The sequence below is a fragment of the Sinohyriopsis cumingii genome, chromosome 12 (genome assembly GCF_028554795.1).
Source record: "Sinohyriopsis cumingii isolate HCF-2022 chromosome 12, ASM2855479v2, whole genome shotgun sequence".
Lineage (NCBI taxonomy): Eukaryota > Metazoa > Mollusca > Bivalvia > Unionida > Unionidae > Sinohyriopsis > Sinohyriopsis cumingii.
This window is the reverse complement of record NC_142972.1, coordinates 2,652,958-2,678,545: the sequence shown is the minus strand read 5'-3', so window position 1 is coordinate 2,678,545 and position 25,588 is coordinate 2,652,958. Positions and strand designations below refer to the sequence as shown.

The window sequence follows — 25,588 nt, the reverse complement described above, 5'->3', positions numbered from 1 at the left end:
AATGCAGGAAGTTTAAAGCAAATGAAGACTTACTAGCTGCATATGTTGCATGTTTGAAATGTTTGTAAAGAAATATCTGCAATATGTGCAAAATATGGCTGGAAAGCATCTAGTTCGTGGTACTATGGGAAGGACTAAAAAACCAAAAGTGTGATACATTAAGTCCAGAGAAGAGGACTGTAGTGTAGTAGATCTTCAACCAAACACATATTCACTAGCAGGCATAGTATGGGACACTGTGAAGGTCCCTCCCCCCACCAAAGTTATGTGTAGAATTCCCCCAGAGACTGTCGCATCAGAACATCTCCAAATGTAAGAAAAAACATTAAGGACCTTCCACCGATTTTTTCTCTACAGGCATTTTCAGTCATATTGTGGCAACGATTTTAAGAGGCAATATCACAGTTGCTGGCCTCATGTGAAATTGTTCCATCAGTTACTTCTTACTTCCGGAGTGATGGATGAGAGCTTATGAATAGATTGCTCTCCATTTTTTAGGCTGCCCAGTCGGTGTAAGTTCCCTTGCATTCTGGAGCTTGGCCCAAGGGTCTGTAAGTCTTGGCACATACGGTCTTTTCTGGACATCGATGACCCATAGTGCCACCAGTCTGGTCTGCACAATGCCATTTCATCTGCTGCCTAGCCAATCCAGCTGGCTGGCTGGCTGGCTGGCTGGCTGGCTGTATTCAACAATCAGTGATAGGGAATCCATCACTTCATCAAGCCAAGCCATAAACTGCCAGGTTGCACACTATTATGCAGAGCTATGCTGGGATATGGTTAACTGTTACATCCATTTTGCCTCATGGCCTTACCAGGCAATTACAGAACTGCATGTTCAGCCCAAAACAGGGCTGGTCATCAAACAAAGAGCCATGCTTAATACCCAGCCCATAGCTTGGCTGTCCATCTGTTTAATAGCCGAACCATCCACTAAACTGGCATTTCATACCAAACTGACACTTGCCTGGTAGCTGATGCAAACCCATCTCAAATCTGTATAGTTTATCCTTTGGAGAGATATCAAACAGTACACAGGGATGTTATATTCTGATATTGACATATTATTCATGATGAGGATGACCCACACAGTGAGTATGGGGTTAAAAATGACAATGTACAATATAATGATGATACAGTGAAGTGTGGGGTTAAAATTGACAATGTACAATATAATGATGATACAGTGAAGTGTACAGAACAACAGCTTTAAATTGGCTTAATTTGTAGAAAATCTAAAGAGTTCAGCAAATATCCAAGTGTCCAGCAAATATCCAAGTGTCCAGCCTTATCAACTGCAAGCAAGGAACATAAGGTCATGGTTTCAGTGGATTTGGAAAACAAAGAACAAGGATCTTTCTGTCTTCTTCCACTGTCATCAAAGTTCAAGAAAAGTCCTGACCATTTGACTGCTAAAATTCCAAGGTTTTCTTTGTGGAAAACCAACTATCTGCATTGTTCTATCTATGCCGGTATCATACACATTTGCTGACATTTAGCATTGAGCTGCTGTCATTGGATTAAAACATTTTAGTGGTCAATTTGACCAATTCTCAGTTTTATAAGGTTGACAAGATATTTTGAATGCCACCTTCAAGTTAGTGAAACAATGTTTGCTGTTTCCTCTGTGTGAGTGTGTATGTGTGTGTGAGATTTGGATTTTTAACATAGCTTTAACAATTTTTCAGTCATATCGCTATGATACCTGTCTGCAGTGTGGCAGTTTATAGTGATGTCTAGCACTGGGGCATCATGCCACAGACATGTAGCATCATGTCTCACCCAGTTACATTATCCTGACATGAGGTTGACCAGTCCTTACACCAACCCCTAAATGCAGAGTGCCTAGCAAGGTAGCTGTTAGTACCATTTTTATAAGTCTTTGATATGGGTCGGCTGGGGCTCAAACCCGTGACCTCTCACATCTGAGGCAAATGCTCTAACCACTAGGCCACCAGAGCGATGCTTCTGCTTCCTGTATGCAGAGATGCTGCCAGGCCAAGTGATTGCAGATTTCTCTCAACAACGATTGCTAGTCACACAATATTTCAAAACCAGTGGGGAAAAGGTCAGACAAATTGTTTGTGGTTCCCACCATTTGTTGTGCCCCATGCACATTGTTTCTTTTTTTAAACACAAAAGATCAAAATAAAGATTTGTCAAATTAAGTCATGGTCATTGATTTTGCTTGTGATCTCAGTGAAGCTATACTAAAGTAAATTTAATGTTTGAATACAAGCATCTGTAAGATTGAGATCTGCTGCGGGGTTCTGATTTAATTGTTTCCTAGAGAGTGAAACAAACTGATCCTTTGATCAGCCATAGCATAACTTTATAGAGTGAACAAGCATGCATGCCAACCATTACACCTTTGGCATAATCATTATCATAAGCACCTTATAGGGTAAGGGGACTTAAAGGCATGGGTTGGGAAGATTTACTTTTCCCTTCATCTTTATTGAATATTGATGGGAAGGATTAATTTTTGTATGATTGCTTGATTCGAGAGATAACAGACTTTTCCAAATGTTAATGTGATCAGGTAAGTGTTCTTGGAGGAACATAATTTACTTTAAAATTTGCTGTTTAACAGGACATATGTGCAGCATATGGTTTGATTCACATATGCAAGTCACAAAATTAGCCAGAGCTTTTAAGTGTAACACATTTTAAAAGTAGAATACATATTTTTTTTGGTGAAACATAGGTTTCACATATGTTGCACTTGATATATGTTTCACATTTGATGTCACATATTTAAGTGAGGGTTCTGGGTGGCCATGTCAAGTGACCTAAGGTACTCAAACATTTCACTCTGTCCACATGAGTTAAAGTCTCGGCTCATTCAGCATGGTGTTTGAGAAAGCTTGCCAGTAGCTTCTCATGATTCACTCATTCTTCCATGGGCCTTCTGGGTTTTTCTTCTTCCACCAAATATTTTTAGGTTGTCTTGTATTGTCTTGTATAGACCATCATATGCTGAAAAATAGAATTCAACACCACCTCAAAAAACACATGTTTTGGTACATTTTACAACAGTGAAATATATGGTGCAACTTTTCCTATGTACAGGATGAATGCAGCTTTGTCTCACTCCGAGATGTTGACAGAGTCTTGAGTGTGATGAGCTGGTTCTACACACAGAGTACGGGGAAGAGAACTCTTTTTGACATGATGGATAAATTTGCTGACCAAGATGTGAGCTCCGATACTGAAAAAGAGGAAGGAGAGGAAGAAGTATGTCGTTCATTGGCTCCCCCACAGGTTTATCAGGTATTAAACTTAAAATCTTGATCATGTGGGTTTAGCGTAAATGTTTATAAAAACTGTAGAGTATCCATCTTTTCAGCAAAAAATGTAAAAGTTTTGTACATATAATTGAAGACTGATGTAAATGCAACTACAATCAAATTATTGATTATTGATTATTAATTATTCCTGCTTATTAAGAGGGTAAAGAAATTTTCCTTTTCAGTTTTCTTCATTTACGTTAAATGCAGGAGCCTATCAAGTCACAAAATTGTACTGAAGGTTTTGAAGCTTGGTGTTGAAATACTGGACAGTTCTAGGTGCTGATGGCCACAATACAGGACTCTTATTTAATTTTTTGTTTACCATCATGTACAACCACCCCAAAAGTGATGAGGAAATCATAAATAATCGAAGGTATTGAACCCTGAAATACGAAGTTATTGCAATCACAATAAAAGCCATTCACTAAACAGTCTTCTATATGACTCATATAGTAGCAGTATATGGAAATGAAAAAGAGGGGATAGTAGTAGACAGTAGTAATAACAGAAAGAAGACACCTACATGTAAAATATAATAGATTTACAATATTGTTACAAAATGGATAAAATGTTTCATTAAGTCAGGTACAATCTTTGTAAATGCTCAACTTTTACAGGGTCCAAACTGGCAAAATTACCTCTACCCAGCTATAGTCTCAATGTACCCCCCGTTTGTTTGTATCCAGTACAAATTTAAAAAATGAAAAGCATAAATGAGATAAAAATGCACAGAACTTAGTTGGTTCATTCATTGATTTATAATTTCAAATCCGAATATGACCAGGATGGCACTAAAACCATTATTGTCTGTATGTTTCATACCAAACGTTAGTTTTCAGTGTAAAAGATGACCTTGCCTGCTGGTTATTTCCAATTCTTGTACAAGTCCATTTTCAGCAAAGGGTGCATGAACGAATGCACATGTATGTACATAGAAGGTAAATACTGCATCATCTGCTTCAGATATTACAATGATAACTACAATTTTTTATGATAGAAATACATGTTTTGTACCATTGTATTTAATTCCCTATCACAAAGCATCACTTCCATCAATAAATAAAGGCTTTAAAAGTCTTTATTTCAGATAACTTAAATCAGTCCAAAAGTCTGTCGCTTCATGTGTGCATTATTATTTGTAAATCGTACTATTTCCGAAATACATAGTCACTCTAAAATATCTTAAGATATTCAAAAGGTGTACACAATCTATCAAATACTCATGCTGGACCTACGCACTTGGAAATTGCATGAATATTATAATCTGATTGAGATTTGGTCTGTTGCATCAGTGAGTTCAAAGCTTTTATATTACTCACTATCATCAGTGTTGCTAACAATATCCATTCATTCTATTCTTCATATGTATTTACAAGAACAGAATTTCATGTTTTCAATTATTTCATCCCCCTGACAAATGATACTCATTATCTGACAAGTCTGCCATTTTGGGTCTACTTACTAGGTGACTTTGAAGATTTATAGATCAGAAAAGCACCCCCTCCCCTTGTTAACAACCAAGCTTAAAGTCTGAATGTATACAAATAGGATGCAAATGAATCATACTACAGAATAATTGTTGACCATTGGGTGCCCCCAGCATTGATCAATAAGACAGTATATCATAAATTGACCAGTCAGAGAATATATCATCAAAACGGGGAAAGTACATGAAACAGATTGCTGTTCTACAGTGCTGAGAAGGCATTATAGCTTCTGAACCTCTTTACCAGTCTGCAGTGTTGAGAAGGAGTTATTCTTCAGGATTGTTTCACAAATCTGCAGTGTTGAGGAGTTTTTTCTTATGTACCACTTTACCAGTCAGCAGTGCTGAAAGGGTTAAAATACAGATGAAATACTTTTAAAACTTTAAAAAAAGATAAATTAAAATATTTCTTATGGTGGTTTGCTACAGCTGCATAACATTAAACAGCAACTTCAGAAATAAGTTACACAGTAGTCCCCCTCTCATAAGACCACCCCTATTGCAGCAGGGAAGTGGCCTTATAATGAGGGTGGCCTTTCTAGAGGGGGATGACAAATGGGAATAGTAAATACATATGAAGAAAGTCTCAAGTTCATTTAATTCTAAAATATTTAATATGTTCAATAAAAAATCACATGCATGATGTGAAATAAATGTAAAACAAACTGTTTTATCATTTTCAAAAGAATGTTATGAATAACCATTGATATAGTTTTAAAACTGTCTTTATAATTATGTTACAGATCACATCATCTGTCACTTTGTTGGTAATAGTCTAAAAAACAAACCAGTCTCGTCACAATTAAAAATATCCTTGCTGTCATATCCCCTGCATATATAGTTTAGTCTTTTGTTCCAATCTTCAACAACTTCATTATTAATATCAGCTGATTCTCCACTAAGGATAGAACACCTAATATTGTGTCGATAGAAACACAAAAGGGCTCCCTGTGGAGTTATTGTGAAAACTTAATATCCATACATACATTTCATTTACAAAATTTATTCCTATCACGATACTATGAAGACTTCATACAGATTCTGCTATTTTGAATATTTAATGTCTGCACCTGACATGTGTAACAGCTCCAAGAATGGAATGTGAATTGCTGCAAACAGTTTTAAGCCTCATTATTATTAGGGACAAAGTCACAGCCTTGTTCTTACATTTTTCGGGTGCTGGCAACTGATCCAGGGCACTTAAGAAGTAGGTATCAGTTGATTTTGTATTCAGGTTACTGTATGATACATATCATCTTAGTGAGAGTTCCACATTGAAATGTTGGAACTTTATAGTGATCACCTTTTTCATCCCTCTGTCCTTCTGTCACTTTGTTTAGACTTCTTGTAATCAACAAAAATTATATGACATTGTTCTTTGCCAATGAAGATCTTATGCATATCATATGTCTTTCCAATGTTGATCTTTACAAGTTTAAACAGCTGACCTAACTGTAAGCATGAGCATGCTTATTGTATGGACATGAGATCATTGTCCATCTGTCATCCTTCTGTGAACGTTTACCAGTCAAGAGGCCATGTTTTTGAGCATATTTATATCAAATTTGGAATGCAATTAGCCTGAAATCGAACACTGTCCCCTGTTTGTAAATATGCCTTTATGGGTTTCGTCTCTTCTACTTCATTTTAGACGAGGTGATTGTCAAATAGTCACCTTTACATTTTGCTTTGCTTTTAGGATACTTTGTGACTCATCTGCTCTTTTTGGTTTGGTTAAGGCTTAATTGCCTAATATGTTGTTTCAGGACTGTGTAATGGATGATATCACCAGATCTTTCATATTAGCCCTAGGAGTGTGTTACCATGCTTGTCTGAAGAAAAGGAAAGAGTACAGGGAACATATCTGGCAATATTTTGGGCCTCCTCTTAAGGTGCCAGAAGGACCTGCTCAGATTGAAGCTGACATAATCAGGTATAAAGTTTTTTTTAGTGGTACCACCAGTAGAAATAAGAAAATGATGGAGATAAAATGCAGAAAAGATTCAGCCCTCATCCTGTACAGAAAAATAACAAAACTGCATTCCCTCGTTTCCAAGACATTTAAATGGAATAGCCTGTAGTAGTTGTTCAGGCATCCTGTATTTTAATTATTATGGTTTTAAGTTTAGTTGAAGATGATTTGTGTGCAGTAATAGACTTTGCTTTTGAATCATTTGCCTTTTTCTTTGTTGTAGGTTTGAAAAAAAATCTAATATATGGTCTGTTCTTACAGTTGAATCTGCCTTCAAGGTCAACTATATTAAGAAGTTACTTGTCATAAATAGCTAGTTTTTCTTAGTCCCAAGTCTGGAATATTGAATGATTGAATCACTGTTAATTTAGAAATCATCTTTTTGCAGAGGCCAATATTTTCACTTCTTAGTGCTTTTTGCAGAGGCCACTTTTTCACTTCTTATTGCTTTTTGCAGAGGCCACTGTTTTCACTTCTTGGTACTTTTTGCAGAGGCCACTTTTTTCACCTCTTGGTGCATTTTGCTTAAAAAAGCTTTGACTGCACCAATTTACTACATTACATCAAGTGAGAGTGATTTGTCAAATATATATTTTGGGCTGTGAGAGATTTATCCTTTTCAAGCCCATGGCATATTTTCTACTCTAAGCTACTAAGAATAATTTGTTTTTCTTACACTAAACACTTTTTTATGTTTAGCTCTATTGGTCTTCAGCACCTAATGTAAAGTGACACACACATTGATGATAATAATAACTAATAATTGTAAAGTGACATATCACAAATTCATTGTCCAAAGAGGAAATGATTGTATTAAGAGTTGTCTCTTCCCTTGACATTGCTTGACAGCTTTCATTCAATCAAAAATGTTGTAAAACGAAAAGGCAATTACTTTCACATTTCCAATCAAAATATCTTTTTGAATTTTTTAATAAATTTTGTTAAGAAATAGTGAAGAAAGGTTAAGAATTTAAACTTGGTTTACATTTTTGGGAGGGGTTTTAACTGTTGTTGGTAATAAAATGGAACAGGATTATCAATTTCTTGCACTTTTTCTTCATCCCTTTGATTGTGTTTAATGAACCATATTTCCCAATACATTAGTATTCTCAAAACCTCGACAAGTATTTGCTAAAATTTTAGCTTAAATTGCTCGAATACTTCTTCTGGCTTCTATGTGAGAAAAGATTGTATTTTAATGTGAACAGTAGTGAATCATGATATCAGAGTGCTAGATGTTTGTTTTCTTAGAAAGTGTTCAACTTGAGATCCAGCCTAGAACATTTATCTCAAAAAGAAATACTGTCACTGTCATTGACCTAAACATCTGGACATTAAGTAATAATTGCTAACTCTCAGACTGGATTATTTTAGTATTGATTAAAATTATAATTTTTCACAAATATTTTGAGCAGAAAATTATTATCTCCATTGTAGAAATGTGCCAGAATAGTTCAGTGGTTGGAAGAAGTGTATGTAAACTTGGCTACATATATCTTTTCTTGCCAGTAAAGAAAACTTTGAAGATAATATTTCAGTATTTTTTCTTTTACAATTAAAAATTCTGATATTCTGATAAAGTATGTAGCATTTGTTTTCCTTTTTGTGTTGTAAAACTTCGTCAGTCTGTTAAACAAATACATGTACTTCTTTTTGTGATAAGTATCCATTCATATGTGGTGTCTGGCTCCAAAATGATATAATTATTTTAATTTCTGGAAAGTCAGTTCATGAACCATGGCAGATATCACATTGCTTCAATCTGTTTGAATGTGTAACAAAAGCAGTTGATTAAAACACATCTCAGTCATTGCATCTGTCATACAGCTTATTATAGTGTCTTCAAACCAATGATAAGAGTAAGTTCTGATATCAAGATTGTTTTTGACAATGTGTCATTGTTTTTAACAATGTATGACTGTTATTTACAATGTATCATTGTTTTTGACAATGTATCATTGTTTTTGACAATGTATGACTGTTTTTGACTTTGTATGACTGTTTTTGACAATATATGACTGTTTTTGACAATGTATGACTGTTTTTGACAATGTTTCATTGTTTTTGACAATGTATGACTGTTTTTGACTTTGTATGACTGGTTCTAAACATGTATCACCAGATTGATATAGAGCTGTTCATAGTATGTTACCTGTAAAAATAATCCATATTTCCCATCAGTAATGCTTGGAATGATCTTAACAGGTGAGATAGGGATGAGAATGTAAGGAGTGGATACTTAACTTCACTTGATATGACGAGTGACCTATGGCGGAAGGTGACTCTTATGAGGTGTTGGACTTGACATTATTTTATCTTTCTCACAGATGCCAAGATGTTTTCTTAAATAATGTTCAGTTGGATAAGAACATTGCTAGGAACACTGCCTTGAAGGAGAACATGTTCATGATGGTGATTTGTACAGAGTTACGGATCCCTCTGTTCCTGGTGGGAAAACCAGGCAGCTCCAAATCTCTGGCCAAAACTATTGTAGCAGAAGCCATGCAGGGGAATGCAGCACGTGTAGACTTGTTTAGAGAGCTCAAGCAGGTCAGTAGACAGATTTTGTCACAAGGCATTGCAGATTTGACATAAAGCTTTTGTTCCTTGCTTCTGTTTGTTTAGAGTTTATCTATAAAGATAACATTTTAAAAATCATTAAGCAACAATTTGCCCGCAAAGATCATTTTTGCAGTTGTTGTCTGTAAAATATGCATGACATCCACCATTCGTTTTTACCAGAAAATAATTAAGATTATTATGTGCTCATTTTTTTCCTCGTTAACTTTACATTGTCAGAATTGTTCAGTATTCCCCAATACTGAACACGCGCAACAATACACATATAGCATTCACGTGCATAAAGGATCTAATTTCTGTTGTAAGCAAACAATGGATGCAGACGCCAGCACTTTTGATTTGTAAACAAATCATGTACACTCGCGTAAGGAGCTCTTTACATTGTGGTTGTTTAAATTTGTTTCTGAATGAACTAAAAGATGTTTCTTGAACTACAAAAAACCCCAGCTGTATTGGCACATTCTGCATCGATACAATGTTACGGATTTAGGCTAGCTACATTATATAAAAGACAGAAGATAATGTCCTTACAAATAACATACAAGTGACAAGGCATATACTGTCTTCTTCAGCTGGTGATAAGAATGGCAAAATAAAATATATTTACAGTTTTACATCCTGAATTTCTGCAAAATGTATTTTCTTAATTCTGCAAATCCGAATTACATGAGCCATATCATAGGTTTTCAGTCTAGATTACACATTTCGAAATTGTGCTGTAATTTCAATGATAAGTGCAGTTGCATCCTCCTTACTGCACTCAAAATGAAATAGGCATTAAATTCCATAGCATCTTTTTGATAATTGCAATTGAAAGACTTCATATTTTTCCCACATTATTATTTCAAACATTCAAAGACAGAAATAGAAACACATTTGCAGACGTAAACACGCTTCTCTTGTGCCACTTCAATCCAATGTATTTCGTGTATAATTTGCACAGATGAATCCAGTCTAAAATCACAAACTTTCGTCAAATTGAAAAAAAATACAAAAATATATTCATTCCAGATCAAATGAAAAATGCAATGCGCATTCATTCACAATATGACTGAAAATCTCAATTTTAACTAGACACGCAATTTTCTTTTGAAAGTTATGTCAAGCATGCAACTAAGTTCAAATTTATCTGGGCAGAGTTATGTGCGCATTAATAATGATGTCATTGTGTAAAAATGACAAATCTGCACTTGTGTATTTAGTTTGGAATGTGGCATTCATTCATTTATGTTGTTTCTTGTAGTGTATTTTGTTTATATAATTAAACCTTAGGTAGAATAAAAAAATGAGCACATAATAAAAAGGTTACTGTATTTGTATGGGAAAATATGAACTCGTTTTGTCGGAAGGAATACTGCACTCCCAAGATCGTGCAGTATTCCATCCCAAAACTCATTCATATTTTCCCATACAAATGCAGTAACCTATAAATATTTATAATATAACAAGAAATATTGATTTATTGCAATTTTATTTAAGATTACTACTAGAGTATACATATTTTTCTTACACTAATATGGGAAATACTTGTACATGTTCTTTTGAACTTGTTAATTTAGTTTGAATGCTGGTAGAATATGCTTAAGTTTTAATTGGTTGAATTTTGCTAAGTAAAACAATTTTCTTCACAGATTCACAAAATAGATGAGACCCATACAATTAGGAAACAAAAGTGAATATGCATTTAATTGTTCCAAGTGTCAGCAATGAGAATCTTTTCAAAATTTATAGTTTGAAATTTTATTTTTCATGGAAGCAAAATTCCTTTACATTCCAGGTTGTCCAAATGGTGTCCTTCCAATGCAGCCCTTTGTCCACCCCAGATGGAATCTTGGGAACTTTCCGCCAGTGTGCGCAGTTTCAGAAAGATAAGGACCTGGACAGATTTGTATCTGTGGTTGTTTTCGATGAGGTTGGGCTTGCAGAGGACAGTCCCAGAATGCCTCTGAAGACACTTCACCCTCTTCTGGAGGATGGTTGTCAAGGAGATGAGGAACCAGAGCCATATAAGAAGGTCAGTCATGATTCTCTCAGTGCAAGACAGTGCCTTATATGCTTCAGGAACAATCACATGTTCATTTCCTTGACATACACTATTTGATCCTAATTCCTAATTTTCTACTTTCAATCTTTGCTTTAAAAAACCAGAACTCACACACAAAAGACCTTAGAAGTACACAGCAATATCATGATGGTTCATGTATGAGAGACAACTTAGATTTGTCCTAAATGTGATATATAATAGAATTATAAAAAAGTACTTGTCTGGAAAATTCTTTTTTCTTTGGCCCAGAAATTTCAATCTAGAAACATTTGCTCTAAAAATTTGTCCCATAACATTTGAAAATTACTGCCTCTCCTGCCTAATGTTACATCCTAGGTATGGAAATAATTCTACAGTCATTGATGAAAATGTCAGAGTACATTTATTCTTTATTTGGCTATGGTTTATTAATAGTTGGAATGGTGATGGACAAGAAGAGCTTTAAGGATGGCCTCTTGTCCATGATCCATATATCAGTTGTCTGTGTGTTGGCACTAGGTTGTTATCACTACATCTCTGCCATGAACACATACATTCATCCCAGGGTTGGTAGTTAATGAAAATCATGCAGCTCAGACATTCAATATGACTGCCATGAACACATACATTCATCCCAGGGTTGGTAGTTAATGAAAATCATGCAGCTCAGACATTCAATATGACTGCCATGAACACATACATTCATCCCAGGGTTGGTAGTTAATGAAAATCATGCAGCTCAGACATTCAGTATGACTGCCATCCTTCAAATCTTGTTATTGCTATACTCTTCCTGAACAGATAGTCATATTGACATTGGGTTTTTGTTAAAAAGACTTCGTATGATGTGTAATTGGTCATAGTTGAAAATGGTACCAGTATGATGCATATGGCTGCCAAAAGTCTTATTATAGTGTCTAGTTGATCCAAAGTGACTATTAGGTATGTTGGTGTTGGTATGATATTAGGTATGTTGGTGTTTCTCAAGAGTACCAGAGATGGTTTCAGTACTTGGAAGTTAAGAAGAATAAATTCTTTTCGGCTAGTAGAGAATCGCTCCTTTCTAGGTATCTTGCTGTTGTATGAATAAAAAGAAAGACATGGACAATTAAGACAATGAAATAACTTCTTCAGTGCTTGAAAATTGGTGACTAAAATGTGATTATTTTCAATTATGTATTATTGTGTGATTAAAAATATTTGTTTAGTGCTAGATATTCATGTTTATGGAAGCATCTTTTCTACTAATCACATTAGTCCATGTATTTATGAAAAACCATTTTGATATTTACGTCCCTATCTGAACACAGAAGTGAATGAAATGATCATTTTCCTGACTTGTTTGTCTTCTCATGATGATGAAGTAAAATTTGACATGGACTAATCAGCTGGGTAATTATTCAGGAAATACGATTATGTCAGGAAATACGATTATGTCAGGAAATACGATTATGTCAGGAAATACAATTATGTCAGGAAATACAATTATGTCAGGAAATACAATTATGTCAGGAAATACGATTATGTCAGGAAATACGATTATGTCTGTTTAATACGCAGGTGAAGTGATGTTTAACTGATGTTTACTGAACCAGTAAGTAGACCTTTTAAGCAGGCACATTGCAGTATTCAATCAACCTAATGTAGGAGATCACGAGTCTTAATAGGGATAGAGCTGAACATGCTTTAAGGCTATGGAAAAACATCACATGTCCCTAAATTTTCATAATGGAAAACAAACTTTCTGAGCTGAAATTTCCCAAATCTTACAGTGCATTAACAAATTATTTGTAAAAAATAATTTCAAGCGTCCCAACTTTTATGGTATCCCCATATATATTTTAAAGATGATATTTTGTTTAGATTAATTTCTCTCACAACATTTGTCTACCAGAATTCCGAAATATTTGCTGGCCTATAAGTTGATGCAGGATATAAGTCAAATTCGATGATTTTGCAAATTTTCTATCCTTCATCCATATATAAGTTGATGTAAAGTATAAGATGAGGCCAAGTCACTACCTTAGCTGCATCTTTTCACTAGTAACTTCTGGTATTGTGAATATTAATGCTATCACTGTATGATATTCCAGATTACCAGCAATTAAGAAATTGCATCACTGATGCTCAATTGCTTTTCCATGGTTTTGTTTTAAAGAGAGAGAAAGAGTGATTTCAGCCCTTATTTATGCTATTCTGTACCTTACTACACCTGTTTAGCTGAAATGTTTGTCAAAGAGAGAGAATTGTAATACAGTACATGGAAACTATAAAAAATATATGCCATACTCTTTTACCTTCAGAGGTGTATAATTTAAGGTTAAATTTTCACAAAGTTTATACCAACATGGACTCTATTTAGGTTAAATCCCAAGAATGGTTATTTAGCATGCTATGTTATTTTTCTGAAAGTACTAGTCTTTATTCCCAGCAAGCAAGACAACCCATTATCATTAAGTTCATGCACACGTCCTGTAGTTAGGTAGTATTTGGTTTGATCTTTGCTCATGCTAGTTGTTACTTTGAATTGTTCTTACATTTCTGTCAGCAATAACAAAAGATATCACTGGTTCAGAAACTTATGTGAGTAAGTACCTGGTATTTCCTGTCATTACACAGTACCATATTCACAATACCCAATGGGTAGTCTCATTTCCATATTGGTAGTCCCACTAATTTGATCTTTTCTGCTGAATCTTGCATTCAGACGAGGTGTCAACTGGGACAGTCCAGCCAAAGCTGTAGCATATTAAACTAGCATGTATAACAATGCAAAGCCATATGGTTCTTGGGACAATGTAGCGTCATTATTAAAATTAGAAGGAATTGTTTATTCAGAAGTATACATTGATAATGGAATATATTATTATCCCTTTACATGAGGAATATCACAGTTGTCAGGTAACTGAACAATACAGATTACATTTGTCCTTAAACCTCCCTCCCTCCCTCTGTCTCTCTCTCACTGACATCGGGGGTATTTTTATTTTGTATTTTGATCACGAAGTGCAAGAAGCAAAATGTGATGGAATACCTATGTCTTTGTCATGGTTGTTTTTTAACTTGTATATTGTAATACATACAGATGTATATATGTAATCAAAGTTAGACAGCATACATTATCAGTGCAATTATATCTTATGCATGTAAATTTATTACTGAAACTCATATATTTTAAAATCCTTCTTAATGTCACATCCTGTAATTTTTCATACATGATCTCTTCCACAAAATGATAATTATTTTTTACACATCTTTTTTCATACTGTGGAAAAATATTTTTATTTCTACATACAAAAAAATTACATTAGATGAAGCAATTTGAATGACGAAATCCTTATATTAGTCAATTTGGAGTATAAGACGAAGCCCAGACTTGCTGGTCAAAAAATAGGAACTTATCAGCCATCAAATATGGTAATTATATGTATGAACAAAATAGTATGCAACTATCAAAAGTTTTGATTTTAAGCCATAAAATTAAGTCAGTGTCCTTTCTTTATATGTGTTTGTTGTGAACCAGTGTTTTGTACACAGTACAGATCTGTGTTGGAATTGCAGGTTGCCTTTATTGGAATCTCCAACTGGGCCCTTGATCCTGCCAAGATGAACCGTGGTATCTTGGTACAGCGAGAAGTTCCGGATCTTCAGGAATTGGAAAATAGTGCAAAGTAAGTAAGATGCAGTTGGAATGGACATGGCTGATAACAAAGTTATTGCCACATTCAGCATTATATATCCACATGCTTTAAAACGGGCACTTCCTCTCTTTAGTCAAAACTTATGTAATTTCTGATATCACTTCCTCTCTTTAGTCAAAACTTATGTAATTTCTGATATCACTTCCTCTCTTTAGTCAAAACTTACGTAATTTCTGATATCACTTCCTCTCTTTGGTCAAAACTTATGTAATTTCTGATATCACTTCCTCTCTTCAGTCAAAACTTATGTAATTTCTGATATCACAGCACATCTCTCAATCAGCTTACCATGTGGGATGGAACCTCCCTCTGTAACTTGCATAGAACATCATAATTTTCTTGAAACTCACTACCATGCATGCCTAATTGCTTTTTACACTTTATTTTTGAGGGTTAAGTCAATCTCAGACACAAATTTGATTTAGTGTGACACCCTTTGGACAGATAATACACCTCCAAAATGAAGAGTTTATGGCATTGCAGAATGTAGCTATTTCTTCTATTATGCCCGTGCTTGTGATAGGAACATAGTTTTGAAGATATATGTACTCTTATTACAATGAGCTTTGACTTTATGAACTTTACCCCAGTGATATTTTTTTAAGGACACAAGGCAGGTATTACTGTGTTGCATTTAGAGTGAAGCAATGCATAAATGTAATGCATATTTGTGGTAAAAAATATCCATAGTTGTTCCAAATGCATTATCTATTTTTTTAATTGATCAATAATATCATCTCAGGGTTTGACTTTCTGGAAATTTTCAAGCTAAAAATAGTAATTACCAGAGATAAAAGCTTACTGTACCTTGATTAGATAGGTTGATCTCTCCTTGTGTTCAGACTGGTTACATGCTATGAATCAGAGTCAAGCTGAGATTGCTCAGTGACTAAAATGCCAAACCTCAGGGCTCAACTCATTTAATCCTGATAACAACTATACTCTTGGTCTGTTTTTTGTTTTTTTCCCTTTAGTGGCTGATTGCACCAATACTCATTGTTTATGTCATTCAGTGGCCAGTCCCATTTTCATTTGTGGTTAATAGACATTTTTTAAACATATTTACAACTTTCACCTCACCTAAAATCAGCGACAGCGTCTTTACCTGAAGAAGAATGAAGAAAGCTTTTAGTATGCCACCTGGTGAAAAATTAGTCTATATCAAGCTTATTTATGGAATCCAGGGTTCTGTGATACTGATTCTTGCACTGATTAAGCAGGAGATGGCCAGACATGTATGCATGTAGTTAACTAAATGCTCAGGTGGTTATAAGATTCAGATCTTCGTAAGATTTGGATGCTGTTTTGCAAAACATTTAATACTTAAAACATTAAACAGGAATGTAGTCAATCTATTATTGATAAAGTTTGCCTTCCAACACAAAAATTTGTTCAAACATTTGTCACTAGTTTTAAATGAACAAAGCATAACATTATGAAAATTGGTATGATGGTATGCAGTTTGGGAGATGCCTTTGTCCCTTATCTAGGATTCATTATATTAATAATTCCTTTCCAGAGGTGTTTAAATAATCATTCCTTTCCAGAGGTATTTGAGCAGTCTCATTCTATTAATAATTCCTTTCCAGAGGTATTTGAGCAGTCTCATTTTATTAGTCATTCCTTTCCAGAGGTATTTGAGCAGTCTCATTCTATTGATCACTCCTTTCCAGAGGTATTTGAGCAGTCTCATTTTATCAGTCATTCCTTTCCAGAGGTATTTGAGCAGTCTCATTTGATTAATCATTCCTTTCCAGAGGTTTTTGAGCAGTCTCATTCTATTGATCATTCCTTTCCAGAGGTATTTGTTCATCGGATGCAACAACCTTGAACCTGATGAAGCCCTTGATCAAACCACTGGCAGAATCCTACCTACAACTCTTCAAAAAAGCATCAAAAGACTTGAGAGAATTCTATGGACTGAGAGATTTTTACAGGTACAGTTCTCCCATACTATGAAGTCCGTCATGCTAGCTCTAGCAATATGGTTTTGAGCTTGAATCCCATGCATTGAGCTTAATTTTGTCCTGTCCTTTCTACTTATTTTATTTCACTTGGTTTTTGTTCTTATTTGATGAGGAACTGTTATTACATGCTTTCACATCATATAGTAATAATACCCAGTAGGTAGTGGTTGTTTTATTTATTCAACATACACTGTACTGTGACATAACTTGGTACAAACTTAATGGTTTTGACAATAGCATGATTCACTTCAATGGTTTTATACACAGTTTTGTAATAATGAGCTCACATTATTGTGCCATTATTTTTGTAACAATAAGTGAATTACCAGTTCAGTTTAGTTGCTTGGATTTTGTTTTTTTATTATGTGCATAGGATCGATGTAACCATTATGGAACATTTATGCATAGATGCATTACACAATCCCTCTCTCTTGTTGACCATGTGACAAGAAAGAAATGTCTGTTATAGTTGTGTTAATCCCTTATATACAAGAGATGAAATAATTTCAACTATATTTTCTTGGCATTAATTTGTAATTTTATCAATTTCTTGAAATGCTGTATTCTGTATTTTTATGCAGTTATTCTGATGGTTTCATTCTTCACTGCTTTGTGTTCGATTTAGCATAGCAGAAATACAAACCTTTTCCCATCATTCAGGTATTCTTTCTTTGTGCCCTCTCTACTGGTAATGATTGATTGCTTAATTGTTCTCATTAAGAAAGCCCTCCTCTTTGGCCAAAGCTAGGAGCTTATCAGTTTCCCTGGCCTTCTACCTTTGCTTGAAGAAAAGTAACGTAGAATGTAATCATACACTGACATTTTTTCTTGTGTTGTTTCAGTTTGATTAAGATGATCTACTCATTCTGTGAGAAGTCCAAAAAAGCCCCAACATGGCACCAGCTTCTTCATGCCATTAAGAGGAACTTTGGAGGACTGAATGCTGTAAATCCAGTGGAGACATTCACTAAGGGATTGTCAACTCAAGTAAATAAACATGCCAAGGTAAGCTAATATAATCTATTGTATGACAATGAGTTGAAGACCAATGGTGACCTGACCAAGATTACCTTATTCAAGTGCTATTACAGACGTTGATAATTTTTCTTACTAAATGTTCCCAAGATAGAAAAGTATTTATTCTATATTTCATTCACTAATTTGCCTTAATTGTCCAGTTAAACAATCTAACTTCATTAATTTAAAGTGCTTCTAAACATGTTATGACATTATTGAGCTATACCACTTTACCTGTGACTTGACATACTGTCTACTCCCGAATTAATGCCGTTGGGAGTGTTACATTTTCCTGAAATGGAGGGCATTTATTTGAGCACGATAATTAAAGCTAAAGTTGTTCTGTTGATGTACTATTATAATGACCACATATTCAGTCATTGTAAATATCAGTGCAGTTAAATGATCAGTCGATCAACACATTTTCCCAATTTTCCCACTCAGTAGCTGGTTGAAGAAGGACTGGTAAGTCTTTGCACTTGCTGCCCAGCTAAAGTCATTGAACATGGCACACAGCTAAAGTCTTTGATCTTGCCACCCAGCTAGCACATCATGTTTAACACTACATGTGTGCCTGTGACTTTAGTAATTTATACATTGAGATATACTTTGCAACAGTTTGATCTACTGGGACTGCTACAACATTTTGTTGTAATGGAAAGTTAAGTATTCAAAAGCACAGGTCTTACACTGCATCTTTTAAATTTTCTGCTCTTAAAAAGGGGAGGGAACAGAAATTAGAGTGGATTCATTAATAAGGGAGTATATGGTAACCTACCTTTCTCTGAGACAGGAAATGAATATTATCTGTGTAATGGGTAAGAAAAGTTTGATTCTGCTAAATAAAGTGGTTTTTGTTCTATGTTGTTCCATGATTATTTTAATGGCTTCATTGCCATGAAAGAATAATTTTTAGAAAGTTGTTCAAAATTTACCCATTTTTACCAAAACTCTATTTAATCTGACATGAACTGCTTCTCCAAATGATAATGCCTACAGAGCTGATTTTCAGGCCAATTAACTCTCACCCATAAAGGAGAACTGATTGTCTGCAAAGAGTCAAGAGGCTGAATACTGTCCAACAATAGCAACAGTTTCATCCCCAATCTAATTTCAATAGAAAAAAGGCTCCTTGACATAGGAAGCAATTTGAAAAGGGGGATAAGAAACAAGGTTTCTCTTCCCCCCATGCCTTCAAAATTCAAAATATTGCCATTGAAGTGTCATCCTGACCCTTTCATCTTCTGTCTTCATAATGGAAGTTCTGTCAGATTCAGAGAAAGCTGAAATTATGCATCAGGAGATCAGGCCATTACTGAACAAGCAGGCAGTGGAGATCATTAACAAAAGGCTACCATCAGTGGGCAATCAAAGGTCATCATATTTGCCCTCTTATCAGTTGATAACATGTGGGAATTGACTAGGCAAGACCCTGTTCATGTGCTCAGGTATTACTTGAAGTACACTGGAACATACCTGGAACAAGAAAACATCTCTTTCTTCCAGTGAACACTGAAAAAGAGGACCCCATGAGCCCTTTCATAGTGTCTGAAGTGGGTTATTCGTTCAGAATACTCTTGAAGTTCAAAGGATCATAGGTGTCTAATGAAAATTTGGCTCATGAAATTTGAGTGATCCCAGTTAGCCTCGCTTTCCAGTGCAGTGTTTTGATTCGAGACTTACTAGAAGTCATATACTCATCCTATTACCTGTTCTCTTAACATTATTGTGATTGGGGAATGTATTTAAGTAGAAGGCAAATTGTTATGTAAAATGCATTTCTCAGTAAGATGCTTCTTCATTTATCTAAATTTTTGTCATTTTCCAAAAGGCTGGATTTGATAGGTAGCAAGCTTATTCTTTTAACACTAATGTGATCAGGTAAATATTCTTGGAGAAACATAATTTACTTAAAAATTGCTTTATCCAGGTGTTATTTCAGACAGTATTTTTCAATAATTGTGGATGAATTGTATCAAAAATGAAATAGATTATATTTAATTTTCAGCCACAGTCCAGTGACCCTGACTGCTCCCCTACAGGCCTCATTCATGCTTGTCTCTTTGATGTCAATAAATCTCAGTGGTAAGTGGGTATTTAGTATAGTGGGAAAGTTTGGCCTAAAATTTAAATGCATCGCAGTGCCTACCATAGAAATTATTTGTTAAATATGTGCAGTGCCATAAAATCTTAGTTTACATGCAGGATTGGTGGGGATGTACTATTTTTTTAAAATCCCATATATCACGTATATGCCTTTATGTGATGCATACATGTACAGTAGGTGATACACTCATTATTTGGCTTTTTGACCTTTTAATAACTTTGCCTACTTTCATTATCTTTAATTAAAATTAATAGACTCAGCAAAATGAATGCTTGCATTGCAGTGAGAGTCGTTACCTGTTGCTGCTGACAGAGAATTATGGCGCCCTGACAATCCTTCAACAACAGATTCTAAACATTCAGGATGCTATCATCATTTTTGGCAGCAGCTTTCCAAGTGATCAAGAGTATACCCAGGTAAAAATTGCTTACTAGACTTCACAGGAGTATACCCATATAACAGTTGCTTTCTTGATTTCTACATATTTAATATCAATAAATTGTCAGGAGTATACCCAGGTAAAAATTGCTTACTGGACTTCGCAGTGACCAGGAGTATACCCAGACAAAATTGCTCTCTTATTTCTACATTTGTAGCATCAGTAAAAATTGTCAGGAATTAACCCAAGTGATGATTGTTTACATGATTTCCCAGTGACTTGGAGTATACTCAAGAAAATGGTAAAGTAGATGATTTCCCAGGGGTCAGGAGTACACCCAGGTAAATAATGCCTAAATGATTTTCTGGACACCTGGAATATACCCATGTATTTCTCATTTGTAATATCCGAAGTTGTCAGGAATAGTTACACAGATATAACTTTACAATTCCCAGTGACAAGTGAATATCCAGGTAAAATAATCCTCACAATTTCTATATTTTTAGTTCTAATTGCAATTTGTGTTGCCAGGTAAAAATCTGTCAGATGATATCTGCAGTTTATCTTAATGAAAGTACAGCTTTTGTACACATGGTTTGTCTTGCAGCTGTAGCAAATCTCATGGAATTTGTGGTGTAAATATGAGCCATGCTGCCTGCAAATAGAGACTCATAATAACACCATGAAATACACAGTTTGTTCATTGTTTCATACAGAAAAGAAAAACGATGTGTGACTGGAAAACCAACTGATGTCATAATATTATTGGTATCTAGTACATTCAAGTTACTGTAATTGCATTCAGTTAATTATGAACATTAACTTTCATCAAGAGTTTTTAAAATACATTATATAAAGTTAAAACTTTGGTGCTGAAAATGAGTTTCAGTACATCCTGTTTAAGCACAATTCTTAATTCATTACAGGTGTGTAGGAACATCAACCGCATCAAGGTGTGTATGGAGACAGGTAACACGGTAGTGTTGCTGAACCTGGAAAATTTGTACGAGAGCCTTTATGATGCTCTCAACCAGGTGAGTGTACATAATGAATTGACTATCTGTTTTATTTTAAACAGTATCCAAATTTTCTCAAGGGAATTTATTGATGAATATAGATATGCATGCAGAATTCAATTAACCAAAAATCATAAGAAAGGCAGCACTATATCCACACCTGTGTGTCTTACTCATTCCCCCACCCTCTTCAGCACTGCCATCAATCACCAGTTGTAACATTTAAAATTTCATTCTCAAGCAACCAGGAGTAGTTTCCAAATGTTATGTAAGCACACACACTTTGATGAACATGATGATATTGATTCTAGATTTCATTTTTATAAATATGACATATAGAATTGTTGCATGGCAAGCACAGGCTTGCATGTTTCCTGCAATATTTAATCTTAATTCTGTAAGCCCCCTGACTGTAATAAGGAAAACAATGTGCCTACAACTTTTCATTAGTGGATGTCCATGACTCTCTTAGAGATAGCAGTAGCCAAAGTAATAAAAATGTGATAATAAAACTGTAAGATGGAAATGAAAATTCTAAAAAATTTAAAACAATGTATCTCACAGAAAAATATTCCAGGTTTAATTCTTGTACTCATCTGAGTTGCAATATAAAGTATTTGACAGCCATTAGTGTATCATATTTTCAAAAAGTTAAAGTCAGCCCTGTGGTGAGGAAGATTTATTTTGAGGTTGAAATAATGACAGAAAAGACTAAATTTATTCAAATACAGTCTGTCATTTAATTTTGGAAATAAAAATTATTTGGTAAATATTGGTATTTACTGTAATAAATTCTGGTAGATAATGAATATTTGCAGAATTAATAATGAAAGCAAGATCTGGAATGGAAAATTCCTTGGTGTGGCTCATTTCAGGTTATCCAGATATTCAGACATGATGTTTTCTTGAGTAATTTGACCACATGATAATACTTTATTGCAAAGTAGCCTTTGTAGACAAGTGACCTCTGAAGGCAGGTACAGCTCCTTGAGTAATTTGACCACATGATAATACTTTATTGCAAAGTAGCCTTTGTAGACAAGTGACCTCTGAAGGCAGGTACAGCTCCGAAACTTGGTTCAAGACAATATTATATACTATGAACCAATTAGCATTAGCATTATTATTATTATCATCAGTAGTATGCTACCAAGATACAGGTATTTAGTTGGGCTATTTAGCAACAATCAAGAAAACTAAAACTGTATACATTGCACTTATCTCTCTCTTTCTATCTCTATTTATTTCTCTCTCTTGCACACACACACACACACTTTTATCTCATTGTCAGTAGAAACAGTTCCTAAATAAAATTACCAATTGACAGCTTACATGCAAACATGAAACACACAACTGGCAATTTGTTAAGAATGAAAACATCTTTTCACACTTTTTAACACTTGATAGATTAAGCTGCTGCTCAAATAACTTGCCCAGATGCCACGATCAAAGGACTATCAGCTTTAGTTGCAACCTTTGATAGTGAATTAAAAGAAGCTTCCTATGGCTTCTGTTAATAGCACCTAAAATGTTAATATGAGTTTCCTCTGACCCTTCTCACCCCATTTGTGATATTCGGACAGGGTCGGAGGCAATTTCCTATAAAAATGTTGTAATTTGCCAACCAAAGCCAGATTCATCAGAAATAGAACATATGTATTATAATAGAAATCCCTAATTATAAAATATATCTTTGTGATATTAAGCTTGTAGTTATTAAGAGACTGAACTACGACATCTACAAATAATAAGCCATCAAGAAAATTTGTGGGTATATGTTTTACTAGAATAAACCTCCACAAGAACAAACAAAAGATTTATTTTGTCTCAAATGGTTCATTGATGTTTAAGATTATAACCTGTTTTTCTTTTTACAGCTAAATGTCAGTACATAGAATCTTGAAGAATCAGGAGAACTGATTTACATAATTATCCTACATCTTAGTAATAATGATATTGTTGTATGATTATTCGCAGAATGTAAATTAATGATCAGTTTTTTCCTGGTTTCAGTATTATGTGTATTTTGGTGGAAACAGATTTGTTGACCTTGGTCTTGGAACACACAGGGTCAAATGCAGGGTACACACAAACTTCAGGTAATGTACTTGTGGTTGAAGCTCTTTCATAAAAATTTGCAAGTGAATGGGACCTTCCTAACTACATATTGTTTTCCAAATTTTTATTTTAAATATATTGAATATTTGTAGCAAAATTTTGATTCTTCTTAAGTAGTATTCAGCTTTTTTTCCCAAAACATTTGCTTAAAATATCAAGCTTGAGTTTTAATTGTTTGCCCCCATTCTAGATTTAAGTCTTCTTTTAATAGCAGCAATTACTTATCCTGACGCTATTGATTAGCTAATCCATTTTCATGTTGAAAATATACTGTCCATATGATACGAATACATCCTCCCAGAGTGGAGAAAAAGTCAGTATGACCCTTTGACCGTTTTTCACACCACACTGTTGCATGGTCATGCACAGATGGTAGATGTACCTATATGTCATTCTTTTCACAGATGCCATGTTGTATAGATGTCTGAAGCCATTGTGTCTGAGAAATTATACCTTTGGACAACTAATATGCTGCAGTTAGTGGTCTCTCTCTACAGTGTTTTATAATTCTCAGTGTTACTACTGTCTGTTTGTTTCTAAAACCATATTGTTGCCTTTTTTTCGTTCTTTGTGGGAATTGGGAAGCTACCTTGTGTTCTACCCGTGGTGGTAGACACTTTCACAAAAATTATTAACTGAATGTTATGGGTAAGTCACTATAATCTAGGAACAATAACAAGCCTCGCTCCAATGTTGAGGACATAGTTACCTCCATTTATGTTTTCAACTCGATAAAATAGTTATAACTTCGTACAACACTCACATTGAGATTTATGTATTTGCATGTTACCTCAATAAACAAATCATCAGAACTAGAATATCTAGTTTCTCTCGGTAAATAAGGAAATACTTCAGTGATAATTTCCATCCTTTGTCTATTCATGCGTAAGTTGAGTTTCACAACAACAAGGGACCACACCACTAATAAATTTTTTTAGAAAATACATTTTATTTTTTCAGAGACAAAGCAGTCTGTTGGGCAGTGTGACCACAAAAAGGCCTCATGGGATACACATACAGACTGCATCGGGTGCTCCAGATACACTTGGAAAAACCATTGCACAATTTGTGATTTGTGGTCTTCCTGCATACCTACGAAAAAAAAAAAACCCAAAAGAACATTCCCTCTTCTTCTTCTGATTTTCTGGCTTTTTTTCCAGAATCTCACATGTTAGGACAAACATCCTCAGTGGCTGTTGAAGCCCATCTAGATGGAGGATCTTGACGTTTGAGAAAACATTCAACTTCCACCTGTAGGGAGATGATATGAAGTTCTTGCATCCCTAACAGCATTCATGCTTCAGGTAGCAGGTTTCTCTTTCATGTTAGGGAGGTAGAGCACTGCGATAATGGGGTGTGCCCTCCCTCTAAGGAGGTTGGGTACTGTGTTTTAGGGTTGCACCCTCTCTTGAAAGAGGTTAAGCACCGTAACCATTGGTTGCATTCTCCCTTTAAAGAGGTTGAGCACAACGATAGTGGGTTGCTCCTTCCCATGAGGGAGTTGGCAATGTGTTGGCCCTTTCCATTAGGGAGACAACACATCGCACCCATGATGCACAGAGTGAAGATGAGGCCTTCTCCACTCATTGACCTCGTGGTACAGAGACAGGGCCAGGACTTAGCTTCCCCCTCTCCCCTCTCGACCAACCCAACCTGTGCAGGATTTACAATCCATACACAGGATTGAGGCTAGGGATGGGTACTGTTTCAGTGTCCCCACTACCCAATTATACCTATGAACCCTTATGGGATGTGGGGCTTTCCACCTTGGTCCATTATGCCCCCATGGACTACTGGACCCTGCCATGTCAATCAAAGTAATGCTGTGGCTCATGTCCCACTATCACCTAAGTGTTTTTCTTTTGGAAGGCTACAGATGTTACAGTATTGAGGGTAGTTAGATGTTCTCGTCTCCCCTCTGTGCCTCCT

At 35.1% G+C, this 25,588-nt stretch overlaps 1 protein-coding gene across 1 annotated transcript in view; it reads left to right on the top strand.

Annotated features, from left to right (window-relative positions):
* LOC149785920 (E3 ubiquitin-protein ligase rnf213-alpha-like) overlaps positions 1-25,588 on the top strand; it is a 427,433-nt gene that overhangs the window by 186,172 nt on the left and 215,673 nt on the right. The window contains exons 39-49 of the mRNA XM_089978087.1: positions 3,073-3,273; positions 6,546-6,712; positions 9,079-9,301; positions 11,109-11,345; positions 14,916-15,025; positions 16,855-16,992; positions 17,865-18,027; positions 20,048-20,124; positions 20,430-20,562; positions 21,452-21,559; positions 23,555-23,640. Of these exons, the coding sequence (XP_089834213.1) occupies positions 3,073-3,273; positions 6,546-6,712; positions 9,079-9,301; positions 11,109-11,345; positions 14,916-15,025; positions 16,855-16,992; positions 17,865-18,027; positions 20,048-20,124; positions 20,430-20,562; positions 21,452-21,559; positions 23,555-23,640 (1,643 nt within the window). The remainder of the gene's footprint in view (positions 1-3,072; positions 3,274-6,545; positions 6,713-9,078; positions 9,302-11,108; positions 11,346-14,915; positions 15,026-16,854; positions 16,993-17,864; positions 18,028-20,047; positions 20,125-20,429; positions 20,563-21,451; positions 21,560-23,554; positions 23,641-25,588) is intronic.